This window comes from Porites lutea, chromosome 1, assembly GCF_958299795.1.
Source record: "Porites lutea chromosome 1, jaPorLute2.1, whole genome shotgun sequence".
Classification (NCBI taxonomy): Eukaryota; Metazoa; Cnidaria; class Anthozoa; order Scleractinia; family Poritidae; genus Porites; species Porites lutea.
The window spans coordinates 54,776,433-54,798,649 of NC_133201.1; the positions used below are offsets into that span (position 1 = coordinate 54,776,433).

At 38.7% G+C, this 22,217-nt stretch overlaps 1 protein-coding gene across 1 annotated transcript in view; it reads left to right on the forward strand.

Annotated features, from left to right (window-relative positions):
- Positions 1–13,013: 13,013 nt before the first annotated feature.
- Positions 13,014–22,217, forward strand: part of LOC140932353 (uncharacterized) — an 83,110-nt gene continuing 73,906 nt past the window's right edge. The window contains exons 1-4 of the mRNA XM_073381973.1: positions 13,014–13,110; positions 13,668–13,793; positions 18,371–18,469; positions 19,210–19,326. Coding sequence (XP_073238074.1) covers positions 13,014–13,110; positions 13,668–13,793; positions 18,371–18,469; positions 19,210–19,326 — 439 coding nt within the window. The remainder of the gene's footprint in view (positions 13,111–13,667; positions 13,794–18,370; positions 18,470–19,209; positions 19,327–22,217) is intronic.

Genomic DNA, 22,217 nt, shown 5'->3' on the forward strand with positions numbered 1-22,217 from the left:
CATGTACGTGTAACGCTACACGACAAGAAGGCGACCGATAAAAACTGAACTTTGAACCAAAATGAGTGTTTATATCAAGCTACATTGTATAAAAGTCCGTGAGAATAAATCGGCGTATTATTTGTCTGAAACCTGTCCACGATAAAGTTAAGAGCAGGCGAGCGATACAGTCAGTGAAAGAGTGAATTTCCAATCAAGTTCAATATTAAACTGGTTCATAACACTTCGTGAGCGTATCAAATCATTTTCAATCTTTGCTTTCGTCGTGCATAAAACCTTTACTACCAAGGGAGAATAAACCTTTTCACACTTTCTGGAAAAGCTCTTGTAATTGCTAAAGCAATTTATCAATTAAATAAACACAACAAAGCCTGGTTAAATACAAATTTAGCCAAAACACCGACTTTATTTACCATAGAGTTCCAGGAATTGCTTGAAATATTCTGAGAAACGTATTGCTTCAATTCACGGGAATTTTTTACCTTCACTTGCATTTATACCAGTCGCTTGCAAAAACGTGGTTTTCTATGCGAAACAGGAGTTCTCCCGGGCTTAAAGTTTTCCACATCACACTTTACTTGTGTTCTGAGTGTTCTTTTCTTTTCTTTCTGAATCGGTAGAGCCTCGACTTCGACAGCCACACTTGAAATCGAGGCAAATGCGGTGATATACATTGCCATCCAAAAATCCAGCTATGAGGCTGGCTTCGTGCACAAGCCAGAATTAGTCTGCTGCGAAGGAATGATTGTTGTATCCACTTGATTAGGGACTTTTTAAGAGGTACGGCGACTACGGACTACGACTACGGTTAAACATGCTATTGCGCATGATCAAAACCACGTGACTGTTCATTTTTCCCGCGTAGTCCTGCGACTACGGTGAGTTGTTGAGCTGCTTCGCGTAGTCGCGACCGCGGAGAACATTTTGCTCGCATTTTGCCGTCTCGGTAATTCTAGAATCTCGTCTTTTCGTAAAAAAAAGTTTTCAATTCACCTGCTTTAAGTGAGAGGGAAGCGAAATATGTAAGTTGTGTCTAATTCCTGCTCAGATTTCCTCTTTTATATACTCGAACAACTTAATGTTTGGTACTACATTTTTATCTAAAACTTAAAGCTTATATTTAAATAAGCTTAGCTGTTTATACGCAGAATTCGGATTGACGGCCGATCGAGAACAGAAATAATGCGGGTAATTTACTTTCTCCTCGCAGTTAAAAATATTCAATGTTTGTTCAAAATGATTAGTGTGTCTTTCTACTCGTGTAACCTTTGTTTATGCGAGTTTTTATATCGCATTTACTTAATGAAAATGGTATAAACATCTTTGAGATCGTCGAAACTCGGCATTTCGACACTTCAAATTACATCAGTAATCGGAGAAGTCCATCTTCTTAATCTACTAAATGAACTATTACTGTTTCTGTTTATTTCTTTCATATTTCACATAGGTATTCATGGGCGAAAAAATACAAACTGAGTAACCAAAACCTTGTTCACCAATTTACTTGACGTAATTGCTTCCCCAAGTATGGAAGAATTTGTTCATTATTCTTAAGATAAGATCACATGCAAAATACTTGCATTTTTGTGAACTGAACATGAAAACAAGGAAATTTTTGCGTGTTGTTTCCACTCTCCACCTCTTCTCTGGTAGTCGTCGTAGTCTTGTGTCTGTACCGCAATCTTAACGTTCTATATTTGCACCACTCAACCCAGTCATCTCTACAAACACGTCGTAGTCCGTAGTCGCCGTATCTTAAATACAGAAAGTCTAGAACCTGGGAAATGAAAGAAGATAAATATACAAAAAGCCTTGCCAAGAATCAGGTCTATGCAATAGTTCATATGCAAGATATTCGGAAAAACGTTTTACCCAAATTTATAAAGCTTTGTATGGAGACGTCATGTTTGTGTCGGCAGCACTAAAACATGGAATGCGGAATCCGGAAGCGGAAACGGAATCACGGAAACGGAAACGGAATACGGAATCAAATACCAATGATAGAAAATTAAAGAATTTCACATTGCATAAGTTAGTAATCTAAAGAGAATTTGTTTTAGTTTTCTTGGCAGTTCCCTTAAATATGTTCTTGTTATTGTGTCTGGATAAGGTTTGCCGTAGTGTGGGTTACTGCACTACAAGGCCGATAAAAGTAATTTTACGAGTAATTTTTTATTCACGAGTTTATGGGTTGAATAATACAGTTAAATATTACCTTTGTAGCTAAATGTTAAGAATAGTAGTAGTTGGCCTCAGACCACATCACGTGATTGTCCCCAAACTGAATACTCAACACATGACCGACCCGTGACGTGACCACAGTTCCGGTGTTTTAGCAATAAGTTCAATTTTTTCGCCAAGCTAAATACTGATGGAATGCTGGTGTATGTGTAATTGAGTTTACGTTGACGTCCGTATTTTTGTTGAAGAGGCTTATTAAACATGGCGCATTATTTTGATGTAATCAGTTGCGGAATCAAGCAAATGCATGCACAATTCTCTCTTCTCTTTGGACTCCACAAAGCCATGGTTCTTTTGAGTAAGTTGTATTGATAAATAAAACTGAACACTGTTGAAGACAACCCAGAAAAGACACTCAGGAAAAACTTGACGGCGACGCCTTTCAGTTATATAAACGACGCCTCTGTCGATTTAAACGAAGTCTGTCTCCATAAAACTTACCTTTTTCTTAAGGAACTAGTTTTTGTCAGTGTCGTTTTTCTCCTCACTTTGCTGTCCCATGAGAATTTGCATTCATTGCCGGAAGTGGTATCAAGAGTCTTTTCACCGGAATCGACTCCTCTAGTGATACAGCAGTCTCCTCTACATAACTAATTTATTCATTTATGTCACTTTTTTATCTGCTTATTTATTTTATTGTCATTACTAATATATTTTTTTTCAAATCGATCGCTTGGAACCTTCTTTCACGGATTCCGTAGTCCGTTTCAGTTTCCGTTTCCGTTTCCGTTTCTGTTTCTGTTTCCCTGATTCCGTTTCCGTTTCCGGATTCCGGATTCCGGATTCCGGATTCCATATTTTAGTGCTGCCGTGTTTGTGTCGTTTTCAGGGGCACAACTATGGCCGCCGGAAACCAACAGAAACTTCTGTTTTTGAGTTTTCCTATTTATGCGTGAATTCTTCGCTTGAGGAACTCATAGAGATTAAAGCAATATTTATTCTAGGACAAGGAATGTTTAGATAGCAAAATCTCCAAAAATCCGTAATGTTTTTTAACCCACTTAAGAGCTTTCCCGGCCGCCAGCCAAATGCTACGTCACGCAAAAGCCTGGAAATACAAGCGTCCTGTATCGCAAAACAAAGAACCCTTTTGAACCGAAAAATTTGTTTGTATAAAGGTTTTAAGGTGCTCTGATATCACATGAAAGTAGAAACTCGGAAGAAGCGATAGTTTCTTAGTTTGAATTTTTTGGTGACGTCATGTGAAAACCAAGAATTAACGTGACATCAGACGGAAGTACTGGAAAGAATGACAGTTCCAACAATAATGTCATCTGTGATGTAAATACCGAATAATTTGAGCTGCAATATGCTTCGAGAAGCACTTTTTGCTCTTAGTCCAGAAGCTAAGTCATGTTGTTTCTCTTTGTAGCGTTCGCTTTCATTTCCCACTTTCAGGAAACGAAGCAAGCTCTCGTTAATCCGTCGAATCTCTACAGATATGGGTAAGTTGTGCCTCTGCACTTCCTTAGATGAAATTTGTCAAATTGAAAGCAATAATCTATAACGAAGTTACTTCTTTTTAGAACATGTACATGTCGTCTGAAAACAGAGGTTTATAACGTACTCAAACTTTTCAACTTTGAAGATAAATACCATGAGTAGCGATGTCCGTTCTTTACAGAGCTTTACTTAGAGCGGTATTGTTTTAATGGGGTCATAGTCTCAAAGGCTACGTAGCTTGCGAGAGCAGACGCTTTTTTCGGCTCTTGTTTCACTTGGCTGCTCAAAGGCCTTTCTTGGGGATAGGCGATATGGAACAGACAGGTTCATTGTGAATCCTTAGCATTTCAAGGTAGAAACGGTTTTTCGACTTCCAGACAGCCTCACTATTTCAGTTATCCCTTTCATTTGTTTTCATCCTCAATATCGTGGTGACCGCAAAGCGTCTAAAGGATATTCTCCGTATCGGTACGATCCCATTCCATGCATGCTTAGGCAAGTTAAGGCATGAGTTGAAAGGCTGAAAAGACCCCCCACAGAGAAGGCAAAGATCCTTTTTAATGACGCAGAAGGATCCAAGTAAAGGGTTCCACAAAGATACGATAGAACATATCTCACTAAAATAGGTTTGGAAAATTCATCCCAAGCATCACGTGACATTCCTTGGACCATAACGTCGCAAAACCTGTTTTTAGCCTAAAAATAATTGTCATCAAATTGTCAGCGAAACTGTCTGGATTGTCAATTAGCCTTGCAAGAGAGAGAGAGAGAAGTGTGACGTCACGTTGCCATGGTAGCAAATTCTAGATTACAACAATGGTAGTCTTTACACTAGAGCCTAAATAAGCTAAGAAATATTTCAAGACAAGTAAATTTTAAATTCTTCAAGTAAAAGAAAGCTTCACACACAACCTATCTTTTTTACTTCAGGTTTACTTAAGCCTATTTTCCCACGTAACATAATTAAGATTGATTGACATGCTTCGCCTTTCTCAAAGCTTAGAAACCGCAAGTTCGCTAAGTTGGTTTTAAGGATGGTTTTCAAGTCACTTGAAACTTTCTTGAATCGCTTTAACTTTCCGACTTTAATGAGATGCAAAGTAAAGTTACTTGAGATTTTACTTAGGCCTTCACACACGCATTTTTAACTAAGTAAGACTTAGCAGCTCTTAAGTCTTATTTAACAGCCTAGTGTAAAGACAGCCAGTGGTGAGCTTAAAGGCCCATGTTCACCCAAACGGCTTTGCGCGCTTGTGTTTTTGTTTTGAAACGATTCTTTTGTCAAATGCAGTGTTTTGATTGGCTTCCACTTTGAGGAGCGATGCGTGACGATACTAAAAACGACTGCGAGAGAGACTACAATTGCAGCTTTTTTCACGCTTGACCGAAGCTTAGAGAGACAGTATCAAAGAAGCCAGTAAGACTTTTAATTCTTTTCCAAATGGAGGAAGATATATCGCCGACTTCGTTAAGTGTCACCGCAGAAAGCACCTCAAAATTTAAACTGGTAGTGAATGCATATGGATGCCTTGTTGAGTCCGATGAACACAATGAAGGTCATAAATTACGAAACGTCTAAGCACCAGGTGAGGTTTTCCTGAAGCCCGATTCGACTGTGAAATGTTTTGATTCCTCAATCTATTATTTTGTGTTAATTCTTAGGAAGCTTTTTGGTATGTGTTCTCGAAAGAATAAGCGAGAAGTTGTGTTTGCAAAGCGCCGAATCAGCACTGCATACAGTCTGTAATCGCTGTAATCGCTGTATTACACTTTCTTTAGGTTTTGCTAAGGATTGGTTTGCTAATAAGAGTTCTCGCTACTTTAGAGCGGGCTTTAATCGTGATACGCCAGACGATAAGTTTACGTTAAGGATATCACTCGCTTCATAGGTTAAATTAAATAAAGCATTGTTCATGTTAGATTGACTCGCTTGTTTTGCTTTCAACTGATTTCAACAGGACCTTTGTTTACAATTGAACATTCGATGTAGAAGGAACTCGGCAAACACGCTGTCTGTAGAATTTACAGCCAAGAGTTTCTTTCCCATTTCTCCAGGGATTAAAAAAGCGGATTCACGGAGACGAATGTACTTCGACGACCCCCGTCGACGCGGTCTTCCAACCATGCTTCCAACCGTTCGTTTCGATGGAGCCGCCATCGAAAGTGCTGCAGTGAAACAAACACTCACAGAAACTAAAAGGCTCGATACCATTCCAAAATATCCAAAAAGATGTAAAGAAAAATACCAAAAGAACTTGTTGAGACTTTCTTTTAAACCAGATTTAGCGAACTGTAGACGATTAACAAAGATTGACTTTACATACTAAAGGCAGCGATTTTCAACTACGCGAAATGTTTTTTCTGGAGTACAGGGCGCGCAATGCATCTAGGGTGAACATGGGCCTTTAAGCAAGGATGGACGGCGACGGCAAAAAAACAATATGTTTATATTAGCAAAACAACAACTTTGCACGTGCATCACGCTTTTTGTACATTTCTTAGCCGTCGTTGCACGACTGCGACATGGAACTTCCTAATTTCACGCGCCCACTCTATGGAGTTGGTGAACACAGAACAAAAATTTTCTTTTTCCTTTTCTAAACTCAGATACGGTGCTTTCGGGTTCAACCCCAGAGAACTTCGCCAACATTTAACAAATTGAACGAAAATGAATAAGATCGACGAAGTTTGAAACTATGCGAATTCACTTTCTAAGTGACGCTTTTGGTTTTTTGTCATCCACAAATTTTACTACCGTGGCAGCGTGACGTAATGATTTCTCGGCTCTCCTGTCACTTGATATGGTCGTTCAATGACTGACAATCTGAATCGCTGATAGCAACCTATTGAATCGGATTACATTCATGATCTGCTCCAACACTATGTGACTGATCATATATCTTCTTGACGTTCATCGCCTTTGTGATATGAAACGTGTTCAGAGAGTTTCGCCTGATAGGGTGACTTTTAAATTTCACTTTCCTGACTGAAATAAAATTGTTAAAATGCATATAAATATCGAGAAACGAAACTAAACCAAAATTTGCATCTCCACCTTATAAGATTTCGTCCACATCAGCAAGATACGGCGACGAAAATTAAGGGCAATTTTACGGCTGCGTTGGACCGCATTGAAAACAAATTGATGTAAAAATATGAGGATTTATAATACCGCGCTGAAACTTGCCAGGTTTATTCTCATAATATTAAGGAAAAATGTATTAAATTCCGGGTAATTGCCGGAATATTTGGAATGAAGTTATAGGGCATTACAAAAAAATTTCACCTCTATATCTCAGGAAAAATTAAATGGATACTGCCTGGAATTTAAAGGTAAATGAACAATCTAATTATAAGTCAGTTCCATTTTTTGTTATTCCTATATATCTAGAGAAAGCCAGAAATATGGAATTATTGAATTTTTGAGCCTGTGATATTAATCGAAAATAACACCTCAGGTGTGAAAATAGACACCTCGGATATCAATTTTCTAAAAGCTCAGCTTTCGCTTAATAGGTCTGTATATAATTTTTATTTTGCAAGATTAGTTATTATTTGAGATATACTTTTTTCAAATGGAATGGTTTATAGCAGATCTAATACCCGTTAAAAGGATCAGTAAGAGATATGGCTAGATAGATAGATAGATAGATAGATAGATAGATAGATAGATAGATAGATAGATAGATATTCTGTTTATTTCACCCACTTGCAGCAATAACTGAATTGTTGGGGAAGGTCATTGTCACATACAATTAACCATTTACATTCATTCACTGAAATTTATAAGTTACAAAGTCATTAATTCTTCTGGTATGACCATGTTGACGTCTTGGAAGTTGGACCCTCATACTGTAGTGAGACTCAAAAGCGGCAGGAGAGGGGATGATGTTCTATTTTAAAATAGCCTGCTAGAACGTAAGTTGCAGGGTAACTGTATTTAGGTTCAATAAGTGTGAATAAAAGTTTTATTGTTTGTTGTTGTTGTTGTTGTGGATGAAATGGCAGGAGTAATGCTGTATTGAAAACAAGTAGCCACTGGTTATTGGAGAAAACATTATTTATTGCTAGTGAACTACAGCAATAAATGAGAGCTTTTTAGGCCTTTCCCGATTGCGCTGAGCACCTTTTGAGCACTTGTTTGAGTTTGGAGCACTATTTTGCATTTTGAGCACCCTTAAGCACTTTTTCGCACTTTGGGCAACATTTGAGCAATATTTCACATTTCGAGCAAATTTCGAGCAACATATGTCTTCTAAAACATTTTAAAGCAAAAACTGTGTGTCGCTCGCAACGAGAATCGTGTTCCAGGTCATAAATTTGAATAACTAATGATGTTGTCAAGAATAAAAGACCGTTGTCATGGAAAGGCACGTGGACTTATCCTTACTGAGGGTGAGAACAGAAGTTTCTGATTGGCTGATGTATCATGCGTGTGTCATTTCAAATTTCTAAATCATTTGATGTCTAGGCTTTGCACTAGTACTGCTGAATTTATTTACAATTCGTAACCGGCTTTACTTTTTAAAAAATATTGTTGTTCTATATTCTATCTACCTTTCGTAACAACCTGTCGAATAACACTACGCAAAATAGATTAATAATTACTTCAGTAAAAATTGACATACTTACGAAAAGCTTAGAGGTAACTGTTCACAACTTTTAGCACTTTTTGAGCACTATTTTGAGATTTTGAGCACTTTTTGAGCACTTTTTAGCCATTTTTGCCAGCACTTTTTAAGGATTTTAAGAGCGCAATCGGGAAAGGCCTAGAGCTTTTGTCCTTGTTTTTGTACATAATCACACTTGACAAGTATTTTTGTAACAGATGCGAAATAGAAATGACATGTAAAAATGTAATTGAGGATGCAGTTCGTGAGGATTATGAAAGTGATCTTAACTTATAATTATTGATATGAAGGCATTCATTAGCACTGAACCTCTGCAAATCGTTTATGCAAGTGTACATAGTTATTCGTGTACATGCATGAAACAGATACCAAATGCAAGAAATGTCCACATAAACGTCAGGTGATCGAGGTGATAGTTTTCTCAATTCTCAAAATTGTGAGCTTGCACAGACGGTTGCCACAGCCACAGTTTTTTTAGCGGGGCTCCCACACCCATAGATTATGGTCAACCTCTTTTCCCTTGGTTGTCACGTGATTGACCGAGCGTAGGTACGTACGCGTCTACGGATTGTACGGGTGGGGTAGGGGAGACTATATCAAAAGGAAGGGAGGGGTGTCTCAGGCGTGTCTTGCCAAGTCCACATCTTTTACATTGGACATTCACAATATGGTCAATTGACAGCTGTCAAAACAGGATAGCCACCAGTATCCCATGACTATATCGCGGGCTCATGTGTCAACTCATTGAAGTGACGTGATTTATTTGGAAGCTGTCCGCTTACCAGTTAATTATTTTACTAGATCGCGATCAATGTTCAGTCTCGTACTTTCTAGCTAGTTTGGGATCGGAGCACAGGAAAACTGATACACATCAATGTTGTGATCCATTGACAGCTGTCAAAACAAGGTATCCGCTGACCAGTATCACTTGACTGTATCACGGGCTCAGGTGTCGACCCATCGAGGTCAAGTGTTTTTTTTGGAAGTTATCCGCTGACAAGGTACTGGTTTTCAAATGATCGCAGGCTCAAGTTTTTTTTTTTTTTTAATTCATATGAAATATGTTGTGTTTATGTGCCGCACAATTAAAATTTTGATTTCAAACTGACCTCGGACGCGAAAATTCAGCCAGCTGCTACAGGCAGGGAAAACAGTTGCTTTTGACTTTTCTCGCCATGTTCACGCGTTGGTCACGCTCTACGTCCAATTTTTATGCTCTGATTGGTCAAAATTTGACAGAGAGGTCATGCGGAAAATTTATGCAGCATCTTGAATCTTGTTTACTTTGACAGCTGAAGCTGACAGAGTTTTGTGTCAACTTGTGATGTTTTTAACTTTCTTTTTCCACTGGATGTACAAAGTGAAATTCAGCTGCTATCAGGAGTCTTCTGTTATTCATGGCTAGTTTGTTTATTGGGTTTTTGGTTGAGTCAAAGTCGGAAATCCGATTTCGGATGGTATCGTTTTCGTTTTCATCTTGCTTAATGCGTAAGAGGGTTGCAAAGTCTGAAGCGATACTGGCCTTACTTGATACCTTTCAGGAGCAGCATCTCGAGTGATAAGTCTAAGTAATTATTGTAGTTGATGTTTGTTTTTTATTCCTAATTTAATGAAGTCGAGCGTAGTTTATGCGGCTATTTTGTTTACGCACGTTTGTAAGATTTGAGACAATGATCTGACCGAGTATCAGGTTTGTTATAAGCTTACAGATCTTTAAAAAGCCTTTAGACATTTTCTCACCGCAAATAGAAAGAAAACGTTTCAAAAAGAATATTTAGTTATAATTCTGGCTGTAAAAGAAAGGTTTGAGCGATTTTCTTGCCTCGAGTTCGTCTTTGAAAAAGCAAACACCGGGAAGCGGGCTTAAAACATAAACTTCAGCTTTAAGCTCGAAGACTCAGGATTTTTAGAGACACTTTAATACTTGTTTTCCTGAATGAAAATTGTCGTCTCAGTGTATATTTCACCGAATTATATTTCTTTTATTGATTGTTAGTACTCTCTCTTGTAATTTTAATCGTTGTACCGATTGTTTTCAGTCGTTCAGTAAACAACGCTTCCCGGAGTACTCAAAATGCCGCGTGTTAAACCGTTTTAAAATAAAAAATAAACATAATAAATTATTTATTATGTTGGAGCGCAACTCTGTTAATGTTAATTCAGACACTCGCCACTGTTAGCACTGCAAAAGTCAGAACCGGCTGGCCGTATAGACGATTTCGAAAATTTTCTCAACGGTTTACGGCTAAAGCCCACGCGTGCTTCGATCGTCCTGAATAGCAATTTGTATCGCAACATTGTGAAATACTGCATTCTGTTGTCCGAGGTCTGTGATAAAAACAGTGCCTCATAGTACTGTTTCACCTCAGATGTGATGTATAAATGACATAAAAGGTTGGTTTACAGGCACCCAGATTTGTTGGCAAGATTTTGTAAAATAAACTTGTCGAACGCAAAAAATTCGGCCGGAATTTTTTTCCAGGCCTAATTAATCTACGGTGATCAAAAGCCATTATGGCTCTTAATAAATGTGATCGAAGACAATTGCCAGTTTTGGGGTGTGCTTATGAGGCTATCAACTCGTTGTGAGATTTGGTTCACTCTTGGGCTGTTTGCAAATTATTTTTTGTAAAATTACTTAGCCTTTCCCTCAAAAGTCACACGAATTTGCTCTAAAGTTAACTGAATTGTGGAATACAAGTTTATTGTTTGATTTAAATTATAACTTTATTAATGGGAGCCTCGCTTTTAGCCCTGGCTAAATCTATATATTAGTGGAATGTGCACTTTCCCAGCCCTCCATAACCTTTGCCAGACCGTCTACCCCAGTTGGAAGACAAGATTGATCCTCGGCAGTATGCTCGCAAAGGATATTCGACGCCAGATGCTCTTCTATACATGCTTCAAGGAATATATGTGCTCGGATCTTTTTCGCTGATTTCGCTAAGGGATTTGATCTTACTAACCACACTATTCTAATTCAAAAACTGGACAAACTGGAAGTACATCCTGTACTCCTGAGCTGGATCGCTGCCTTCTGACCAGCTGTCAGCAGGCTGTCCGGATTGAAAGAACGCTGTCAAACACTGAAAACACTGAAACACTGAAAGGAGGAATACCCCAAGGGATCAAGCTGGGTGTTATTCTTTACAGTTAAGACAAACAGACTGCTGTCTGACTAGCATCTGCATATCAAATTCGTAGACGGCACATAAGATATAGAGATTATCCCAAGGAACTCTATCAGTCTCTTGAACTATGCTGCCTCCGCTACGAATCTCTTTTTCATGAACATCCCATGAAAACGTGTTGAAAAACCCATGAACCCTTTTTCATGGCCATGAAAAGAGCGATTTCGGATTTCATGGTGCTAAACTAAGTCATGAAGTTTCCATGAAATTCTTTACCAGTTATTTTTCATGAACCATGAAAAGTTTCCAAAGCCATGAATATGGATTTTCATGGGTCATGAAAGTCTCATATATTTTAGACCAATACATTTCATGACCCCTGAAAAGGCAGTTACAGCCTAGCATATATTTCATGGGCGATGAAAGTTCTAATGGCCCATGAAATTCCCATGAAGACACAATTAAAAACCCATGAAAGTGTCCAACTCACAGTAGCACAAAAGTAGACGTTAATGCGTTAGAGAAATGTTGCGCACATTTATTAATTTGTAATAGCTCTTGCCAGATCTGTTTAAACTTAGGTGAATAAAGTTCATGATGACACATACTTATGTTAAAAAAATTTGTGTGATTAAAAACTTAACAGTAACTGGTTAGTCCAGAGAAATAGCTTCATAGACTCCCGTTAGTAAAAATTTATTATACTGTTTGTTTCAATCTCTTGTAACTTAAAGTTGCACTTTATGATTCAACACCATTTTGACTTCTTATAGTTAGGAAGGTAAAGTTCTGGTTCTCTGAAGACTGAAGGTCTTGTTGTTCATATTCTCTGTCATCATATGAAATTTTAAAAAAATGTGGGAACTGTCCACGCTGCTTCACTGTCTTTCCATACTTGTCTTATTCTTTTTTCAGGCTTAACGAACGACAAATAAAAATAGGGAAACTGACTTCAGTCCAGACTCCCGACTAATTGCCTTTGGGCCTGTTCACTTCTACTGCAGCTATTCCCGTGTTTTAATGCTAGTAGTAGACTGCAGGTATTCAGTGCATGCAAACCACATGCATAGTAATTTGTTAATTCATTGAAGTCATGTTGCCTAAATGTCCATTCTCCAATTGATTAGCCTGATCACATACAACACTCTTTAGTACACAACACACCTTGGATTCCATAGCGCGATTTACCTGGGAAGATCGAAGGGCCTCTGCTTGAGTTACCTATTCACTGTCCATAAATAATACTGAAGTCTACATGTACCTCAGCGATCGCAAAGTTAGCTTGATACAAACCTACTTCCTTTCCTTATGGAAATTATGCTTAAAAAATACAAGTTAGCAAAAGAACAAAGTCCTCCATAAAACGCCAAACTAGGAAGTTTCACGTTGTAGTCGCGTGAAGGAAAGGCATAGAAATGTACAAAAGCGTAACAAACATGGAAAGGCCGGTTGTCTTGCTAATCTAAACCTATTGCTTTTTTACCGTTCTCGTTAACGTCGCCGTCGTCGTTAGTTAAGCTCCTTACTAAAAGACGGCAGGGGCGTAAGAAATAGAGCGCAAGCTGATATGCAATGGGCGCGTAGAAAGGAGCATACTCAAGAGGAGAGAGGTAGCTCGCTCATTCTCCTTCTCTTTCTCCTCACACGCTTCTTGCTTCCTCGAGGTCAGTCAGGAATGGCTGACTTTTAATAAAATGATTGATTAGTGTTTGAATGGACAGGGTGACTGGCTGAGCCGAAATGCTAGTCGGCTAACTACTATTGAATACTACTAAATAACTGACTGATGGCTGAGCCTACCTTTTTAAACTGACTGATTAACTGATCGTAATTGCCCTTCTGATAGTAGAGAGGTTAAGTATCACGTTTACGTCAAACGGCAAACGCGCGAATTTCTACCACGTGACCAAGTTTTACTTGTCGCTTACTGTTCATTATTTCTGCACCTAAATTAGTAGTTTCACGCAATTTTTTATCCGTAAGAATTGTTTTGACCTGTTTTTATCTGCTCATTTTCTGTTTTGAGAAATTCTCATCTTGAATCTGACGTTTGCCGTTTTCCGTATAAGTGAAGCTTAAATTCTCTATTGATTGACCACTGTTTTAAGGAATGTGAAAAGGGATTTTAACTTGTCGCATCATTTGAGGCAATATATCTGAAGCTAAGACTTTTAATCAGTCTCTTAAGATCGGTAATATAATTTTTACTATATTTTTTCAGGCGGAACGTATGCTCCAGGCAAACTGTACAGATACAGTCGTACCCAGCGGTCACCGCAACCACAGTCTACACAACCAAAACTACAAGATGTGGTTTTCTCTGGTGGTTTAGATGTTCTCGGTCAAAGTAAGCAAGAAGTTTGCAACACTCAGTGATGCTATGTTTATAATATACCGGATAGCTTTTCGTGCCGACACGAAACGCTATCCGGTATAGCATGAACACCTATCCGATATGTGACGTCACTCCACTTTACAGATCAGGGCGGCGCAGCTTCGCTCCGTTACAGAAATCACGCTGAAATAATCGTTCTTATGTGTTAACAGAATCCCTATAGAGCGGTTTTCACTTGACTGTCGAAAGGGATTGGTTTTGGTTTTGGTTTTGGTTTTACTACGCCCTTTGGTTGGCTAGTGTATTTACTTTGGTTTTGGTTTTACGACAGTCAAGTGAAAACCGCTCTATCCGGTATGGTTTTGTTGCCGGCGCAAAAGCTGTCCGGTGTAGTGTGAACATAGCCTTAGGTAGAGTAGCTGATTGGCAACAACATACTCAGTCTGATAGATATTGATGCTGAATGTGCAGTGTCTACTAAGTACAAAGTGAGAATTTCACGTTGGCTATTTTCACTCCAACTTTCACCACCTTACCTATTTGCTGACACCGTGCACCCTTTTTTGGGACGTGACATTTTCGTGAAGGTACTCTTATGTCATACACGTACGACCAGTTAACGGCTGACACCTTTGCGTGAAAGACTATAGGAGATACAGGCATTTGGCATGGAACACGCTTCCAGTTTTTCTCCAAGGTCCTTTCCTTTTTGGGGTTGAGGAGTGGTTGGAGAAGGGGGGGGGAAACGCCTAAAAAAGGTACTTGTTCACCAGTGTTTTCAAACTTTAGGTGATTTGGCACAAAGAATCACGTGCGAAACAAGCATTTTTTTCTTAATGTTATATTTTTGTTAAACCTTGAATTGGTTTCATTTTAAATTCAATTTTTATTACATACATGTTACATAAAAGCTATGGGGTATTTTGATTTGTTCTCCGTAAGTGCCGACTTCATTTCCTAAGCCTCGCTTCTGACAGCTGGCGGTTTCTTCTCCTTCCAGATGGGATTCTTAAACTTCCTTTGTTTAACTGATTTATTGCTTTCAGTTATTTTGCTCGGTCCGACTAACCTTTAACGTATAAGTACTATCGAGGATTGTTTACTCTTCTGCATTTTTAATCAGTGCATTGCATGGTAACGCTTTATTGTCTTTATTTTAGGGTAAAAACGGTCTACCGCTCTGTTCAGAGAACAAGAAGCACCTCCGTGACAGTCATCTATTGCTGTAGTGGATGGCAGAAGGCTTACTCCAGTTCGAAAGAATGTAGACAAGGTATATTCAAGAGTTCGAGCTACAATAGGGGGCATTTCAATGTCATTGACCAATAAGACGTAGCATTAATTATTTCCTTCACAATTTGTGAACAAAATAGAAAAGAATTATATGAAGGAAGATCATCGCAGTAATATACGGTATCGCAGAGGTCAAGGGTTCGATTCCCGTACAAGCCTGAATTGTTTTTCAGGCTTTCTTTTTGCAACTGCAAAAGTTGCGTATATAACTGCGATGATCTTCCTTCATATAATTCTTCACACCACAGTTCACATATATGATTTTTATATATTCAGTTCAAAATACAAAAGATTGTGCACCGTCAAGGAGCTTCCAACATGGTTGTTTTTATCTGTGATGTTTGCCGTCTTTTGCAACCAGTCTCCTCTCCTAACTATGCTTTGCTTCAGCTCCCTCAGTTATCGTTTTATCCACTCTAAATCACTCATTCCACGTTAAGTGGGTAAATTACCATTATTTTGTGTCCATGGCAATTTTTGGGGACTCAATGGTTTTCCCATAATCATTTCGCTGAAAAATACTTAAAATATGCCCAAATAAATAGCGACAGTACCCATTTGTGCTCCTGTTAAAAGACAGTAACTTTGAGGGAATCAAGGCCGTAAGAGTCCAAAAAATGCAATTTTGCTATGTCCAAGGAGAGGGTGTGTATAGAAGCTTACGGTATATTTGTGCTGTCGCCTTTATACTTCGGAAACTAATCAATCCAATGTCTCGGGAGGGACCTAATCTAAAGTCCTACATAATTATTTCTCACTGCAGGTCAGTTTTGTTGCTTTTAATTACAGTGAACTGGTGTCCGCTATTTTCATGAAACTTCCGTAACGGATCTGAGGGCAGAACACAAATGGCCCTAGAAATGAATAACGCGAATGATTTACATCGGGTAAATATTACTTAATTTTGCTCTTTTCGATACGCAATGCATAAAATGAAGAGCAAAAGCCTGTGGAAAGAAATTGTATCTCACATACAATAGCAGGATTTAGGGTGAAGAGTTAAGGTTGTAACTTCCGTTACTAAGATTACAGTAGGAAAAAATGAAAAGTGAGTCGTGCTGATTTTTGTGGTGACGGAGGAACTAGTGAGGATCATTATGGAGTATGTTTGTTTTTTTTTCCGTGTTATTAATTTCACTTGAAGATGTAACACAAAAGGTCGAATTTTAACTTCCGTTACCAAGAATTTGTCCGGTCTCTATAACATGGGATAAACGTCAGGTAAATTTCGGGAAATGCTGTGACACGATTACCCCATGAAACAACTCAAGCCTGGATGATATCTAGTGGAGATTTCGTAATAAGTAACCCTCAAACGTGTTCCATTGGTAAGACACCTCTCTGTCAAGTGTCATAAGGGAATTTCGCTGAGTTTGTGGTTCGCGGAGTTTTCTTGCATAGTTTTAAGAAGTTTATTTTTTCTTGAAGCATTTCTAGGCCGTTCAGGAATATAAGATGAATATGAGAAAGGCATTTTATATCATTTTAATTTTTTTTTTTTTAAAGTAACGGAGGTTACACAAAACAGGAAGTGAATTATCTTACGCTTTTTTTACTAGTTTAACCCTCTTTTCTGTGAATGGACTTTGCAATATTCATGTATTACAATTCTTGTGTGAATTCTAACATATTGCCATGAATATTGATATGTGTATTTTTTTTACTTTCAATTCGATGTATTTTGCTTATTTTGTTGTTTTCTGCCTCGTTCCACCCAAAAATTCCAGAAATTTCATCCAAAATTGTTTAGCATTAATTCAATTCAATAGAATAAGTTATATGCATTGTTATTTAAGACGGTCTGTAATCCCAAAAGTGAGTAGAAATATTACGTTCTTTCCTTAACTTCCGTTACCGAAACTTATTTGATAATCACTCGTTTTCTACTAGATCACACGTTTCCAAACTATATTACAGGTAAACAACAGGTTCTTTTATACACATTTAGCAAAATAATGTTTAGTCTGACGGCCTTTTCAAAGAAAACTGGCAATAAAAACAAACCAGCAATTTTAAATTCTTAATCTTGTTACGTCATACCAAAGTACACCATGGCAGAACAACTTGACTTTTTCATTCCTTGAGCTACTGACTTGACTAAAATGTAAAACTCAGACCTTAGGGTGCCACTGATTTCATTTTAAACATTTTAGAGTAAACTAAATTGAAAAAAAAAACATAGATATATTGCAACACTGTGCTGTTTCAAGCCATACAAAATATCACACGACATGCTATTAAATAACAGGCTATAACTTTTTATAGATAAAAGATATGTTAACCAAATTTTGGTTTCTCATCCTTCAATAATACATCTTTGAGTTAAACTAACTACTTGTCAAATTTGTTGATCTTCGATTTTTCAAAAATCCTTGGCAAATTTTACCCACATAAGGTGGAATAGGTGAAATAAAACCTATAAATCGGAATCTTCAAACTCCACAGTAAAATATTCTCAATAAATGAAGGTCTAAGTGTCTACAGAAACCGTGGTTTTACGTTGGTGGGAAAGTGAAAAACAAATCATGATTTCTGTTTTCTCAACTGAGTTGATAAAGTTCATTTACTGTCGTAAAAGAAATGCTAACTTTGGATAGTAATAGCCCTTTGACAGGGCAGAGTACCCCGATTATACGGTCACCAATGGGCCGTAATAACTGTGTGACCGTATTAATGAGCGTTTCTTTACAAGAAAAGGTATGGCCGTTTTTGCCAGGCGGCCAAAAAAAGTGGCCGTAATAACGAGGTGACCGTATTACCGAGGTGGAGGTAAGGCGGGCTCCACTGTATTTGCCTTCTAAGGGCTTGAAACTGGAAACTAAGGGCTTGAAACTCTTGAAACTAGCTGTGTGGTCGAAGAACTGAACCCTGATCGACCTAGGAGCCGTGTAGCTGTCGGATCGAGTGTGTAGATCATCGAATTTTTATACTTAATTGATGTCAATGAATACTTTTTTAGGTGCAGAGCAGAGTATTGAATTTTAAAATGTGAACATGTGGTGAGATATGCTTCGAGAAGAGTAAAGAATTAGATGTTAAAACCGAACTTGATTGTATCACACACAATTTGTGACACGACGCACCCCCTGGGAGGGGTAACCTTTAAATGTGAGATATGCAAATACGTGCCGCTGGGTGGGGTATGGCTTTAAATTGCTACTGTCATTAGAGGGTTTTGTTGTTATCGTAGGCATCCTAGTTATGTTGTGACAAGACAGAATGATCTAAGTTGTGATAAATGATGAATATTAACAAACAGTTTGAATTTATATTATAATTTTTTTTCCATATATCAGCGATATGTTCTCAAGGATGTCATTCCAGTCACGGGAGCTGTGTTGCACCCGATAACTGCCAGTGTCAATCCGGTTGGACTGGTAACAACTGTGCGCAAGGTATTCAGACTTCCCCCGTGGTCCAATTATGTCCAGAAATCTTCATGACTCGAACCTCATTTACCGCTTTTTAATTAATACATTATCTGTAATCAGTTCCCAAATGACTTCATGTTTGACAGAACTGCTTGCGTTTGGGGGAGGATTAGGGCTAGGGAACACTTCGTGTGGGCTCTTTATCACAAAAGAATGAATCTCATAAGGGTATATTTCTTGTCTTCTTGTTCTTGTCTCTTTCACTTAGGTAAAAAAAACAAAGACAATATTGATTTTTGCCATTTTACTCATTGCCCACGGGCTTCTTCTTCACTATTATCTTCATCATTATCTCCTTATTTCCCCAGTTGTGTTTATCCAGTGTTTATCCGTTTTTCTTTCATTTCATTTCATATTGTTCTTATTCCCATTGCATCCAAAGAGGTGCTTAATATTGCTCACCTTCGGTGAAACGACTTTTAAATGCTAGTCTCTATGGTAAGCTTTCTGTCAAGACACAAAGAGAAAAAACTGGAGGGAGAGGGTAGGTAAGGCAGACAGAATTGCAGGGTCGGCTACGCTGTAACTAAGCAATTTCTTTGCCCTTTTATTCACTTCTCTTGTTCCAACTGTCACACTTTGCATGAACAGGAACTTTAGCTACCCAGGTTGTCTTCGTGCTAAACTAACAGAGATCACTAATTTTAATTGGAATGCCTGATTTTGCTAAGTTCAAACGCAGTTTCTTTTATTTCGCTTTATAGACGTCAATGAATGTGCTGTGAACAACGGTGGATGCGATCAAGTGTGCATTAACACACAGGGTTCTTATCAGTGCGGTTGTAATCCTGGATACACCAAAACTGGTCATCAATGCCATGGTATGTTCACAGTTAGCCTCCCACGGAGACGTTCTTAGGGCCTCGACATGCGTTCCCCACGAACGTAGACATACTAACTTCCGAGTTACGATTTCGAGTTGGATTTTCTAGTTGGGATTTCGCTTTAGGATTCGAGTCAAGATTCGAGTTGCATCTTCTTATTAGGATTCGATTTGGAAACTTGATTTTGAAATAAATTGTTGACAGCCTAAACACGACTCACAAGCTCGTGATAGTGTGAGACGTGACTGTAGAGTTCGCTTGGATTAACCCGCGATCAGACGTTCCTTTTTCGGGGATAGCGCGAAAGTCGGCGGACAGGTGTGGGAGTATTAAGATAATCGTTCTCTATAATAAGAGATATTTTCTTGTTATAATCTCGCGATCACACCTAGCCTGCATAACAGGCGCTTTATGAGCCAAGCGAGACGAACATAAAATAATGCAGGCTAAATCACACCCCGATACATTCTGTACTCAATCGAAAGAGGACGATGTGTAAACCGCTCACCATTCCTAACTAGAAAATCCAACTCGAACCCTAACTCGTAGCCTGCGAAAACGGCCGTTTCTCCTCGCTCCTCTCCACTGTAGAAGTTTCGAGAGGAGGAACGTCTGCGACTCAGCGACGACAGAAATTCCATACTGATGACTTAAAATCTGTCTGGAATCCGGTCATAAGCGCTGATCGCACGACGGAGTAGTTACATTGTTTTAAGTATTGTTTACGAATGACAGACAGGCCTGGGCTGAGTTGCTCAAAGCATGGTTAGCTTTAACCATTGGTTATGTATCGGTCAAATCGAAGCTTCAACATGCCCCCCCCGGGCAACCCCCCGGGCATTTGACTTTTTTGAAAATTATTGTTCAAATTCCCCCCTACCCGGGCCAAAATGCCGTTCAAATGCCCCACACATGGGTCCATTCAGGTGATCAAATGCCCTCACCCCGGGGACATTTCACAGGCACAAAAATGACAGAAGGACGGCGGAAACGCCTTCGATTGTCGAACAAAATCTTTATAAATATAACAAAAACTGAAAAACACTGTTAGCGTATTTACTACGAACAAAAGTCTCGTGCAAAGCGGCGAAAATCGCTGCTACAAGGTCACTGAATGCTCAGCTTTTCTTCGTCATGCAATATACAAAGCGTTGTATAAAAAAAATCCCACCTATTGAGATTACTACATCATGACCATTTCACTGACATGCATCATCGCTCACCTTATTAATTAACATACTTGCAGTAGGTCAAAGTAGCTGACCTCACCTTTTTATTTTATTTTATTTTATTTTATGTTGTTGTATTGAATCGCCGGTATAGGTATTGTATTTCATTGTAAACACAACAATAAAATACATTCATACTTTCAAAGCCTGAATCCAATACTAAAAAGTTTAAAATTAAATACTTCAAATACGCCACAAAGCTTGTACAAGCCTTTTTCTCGTAACCAATTGGCCACAAAGGCGCAATCTTTTCCACGAAAATCCTCTAACACCGCGTCCCTCATAGCTCGCCACGCCAAAGATTTTACATGAAATCGAGGGTGCAGTTCAAATTCCCCACCCCTAAAGCATAAGGATCAAATTCCCCACCCCCTGGAAGACTCTGATAATCAAATTCCCTCCTCCCCGGGACGGCAAAGGTGTCAAATGCCCGGGGTGTGCCCGGGGGGGGGCATGTTGAAGCTTCGATTTAACCGATACATTAAGCAGTGTCAAAACCAATACGTTTTCAAGGTATTAAACGCTGGTTAATGCTCACCATGCTTCGAGCAACTGGGCCCTGAATGACAGATGAATCAATAAAAAAACAGACAATATCTGCGGAATATATTCTTCTCTAGAAGCATTTGAGTTTTGCTGGAGCTTGTTGCAGATGAACACAACACTTTACCAAAATCGACAAGGAGAAACGTAAAATTGAACAAATTTTTCATTTCGAACCCCACATAGGCGTACGGGCCATTTTTTTGCCAGAGGGGGCAGTAAACCATTTGCCCAAAAAATTATCGCAAGTTGCCCAAATTTTTACGAAACAGTCGTCCACGAAAAGAAACGAGGGCCATACTTTGCAACAACATAGGGCATACTGGCATGTGAAGGTGGCTAGATACCGTTTTCAGTGTCAATACCTTTCAAGTTTGAGCGTAAACTATGTCGCCATAAACAAACATTTAGAAAAATTACCACCAGTTGTATTAGATAAAGATGAAATTTGTCATGATCAGGGTTGCAATGACATCCGATCGGAGTTGTTATAGCAACGAAATGACGCCATTACCTACCGCCATCACTTGCAGCAATATTTTTTGGCACCGGGAACTTTTCTTACAAAATCGTTCACGGGAGATTATTTTCTCCAATACAGTCGCCTCGTGAAGTTAAAGGAGAATCTGTAAGAGCTAGCGTTATCGCGATATTTTGGGATGAAGATTTTATCGTTAGAAAATTAATACGGTAAAAAAGGAAAATCTTGATGTTTGGCCTTTATCTGTAGAAAAAGAGGCTCTTTTGACCATGCAATTTCACCTCATAGTGCGTAGTTTTAATCTTGTTAAAAGCACTTGTGAAAGATCGTGCCGATTGCTAGAAAGAAGGATTTGATAAGTATGTATCGCCGCGCTCTTGTTAGTGGGTTTGTAAACATTTCGGTCTAGTTTAGCAAATTAGCGAATAATTTTTAGACCGCTCGATAGATTTTTTTTAAAAACTAATATTCTTCTCGCAATTCAAACCGAGACTGAGAATTAGCCAGCTTCTTCTTCATTGACCTATTGCTAATGCTATCTGCCGTACACTGTTGAAACTTCCTTCACTCCGACACTAGCACAGGGTCTAAATGGCCATGTCGGCATTTCTAGGAGTGGAGATGACTCTAGAAAG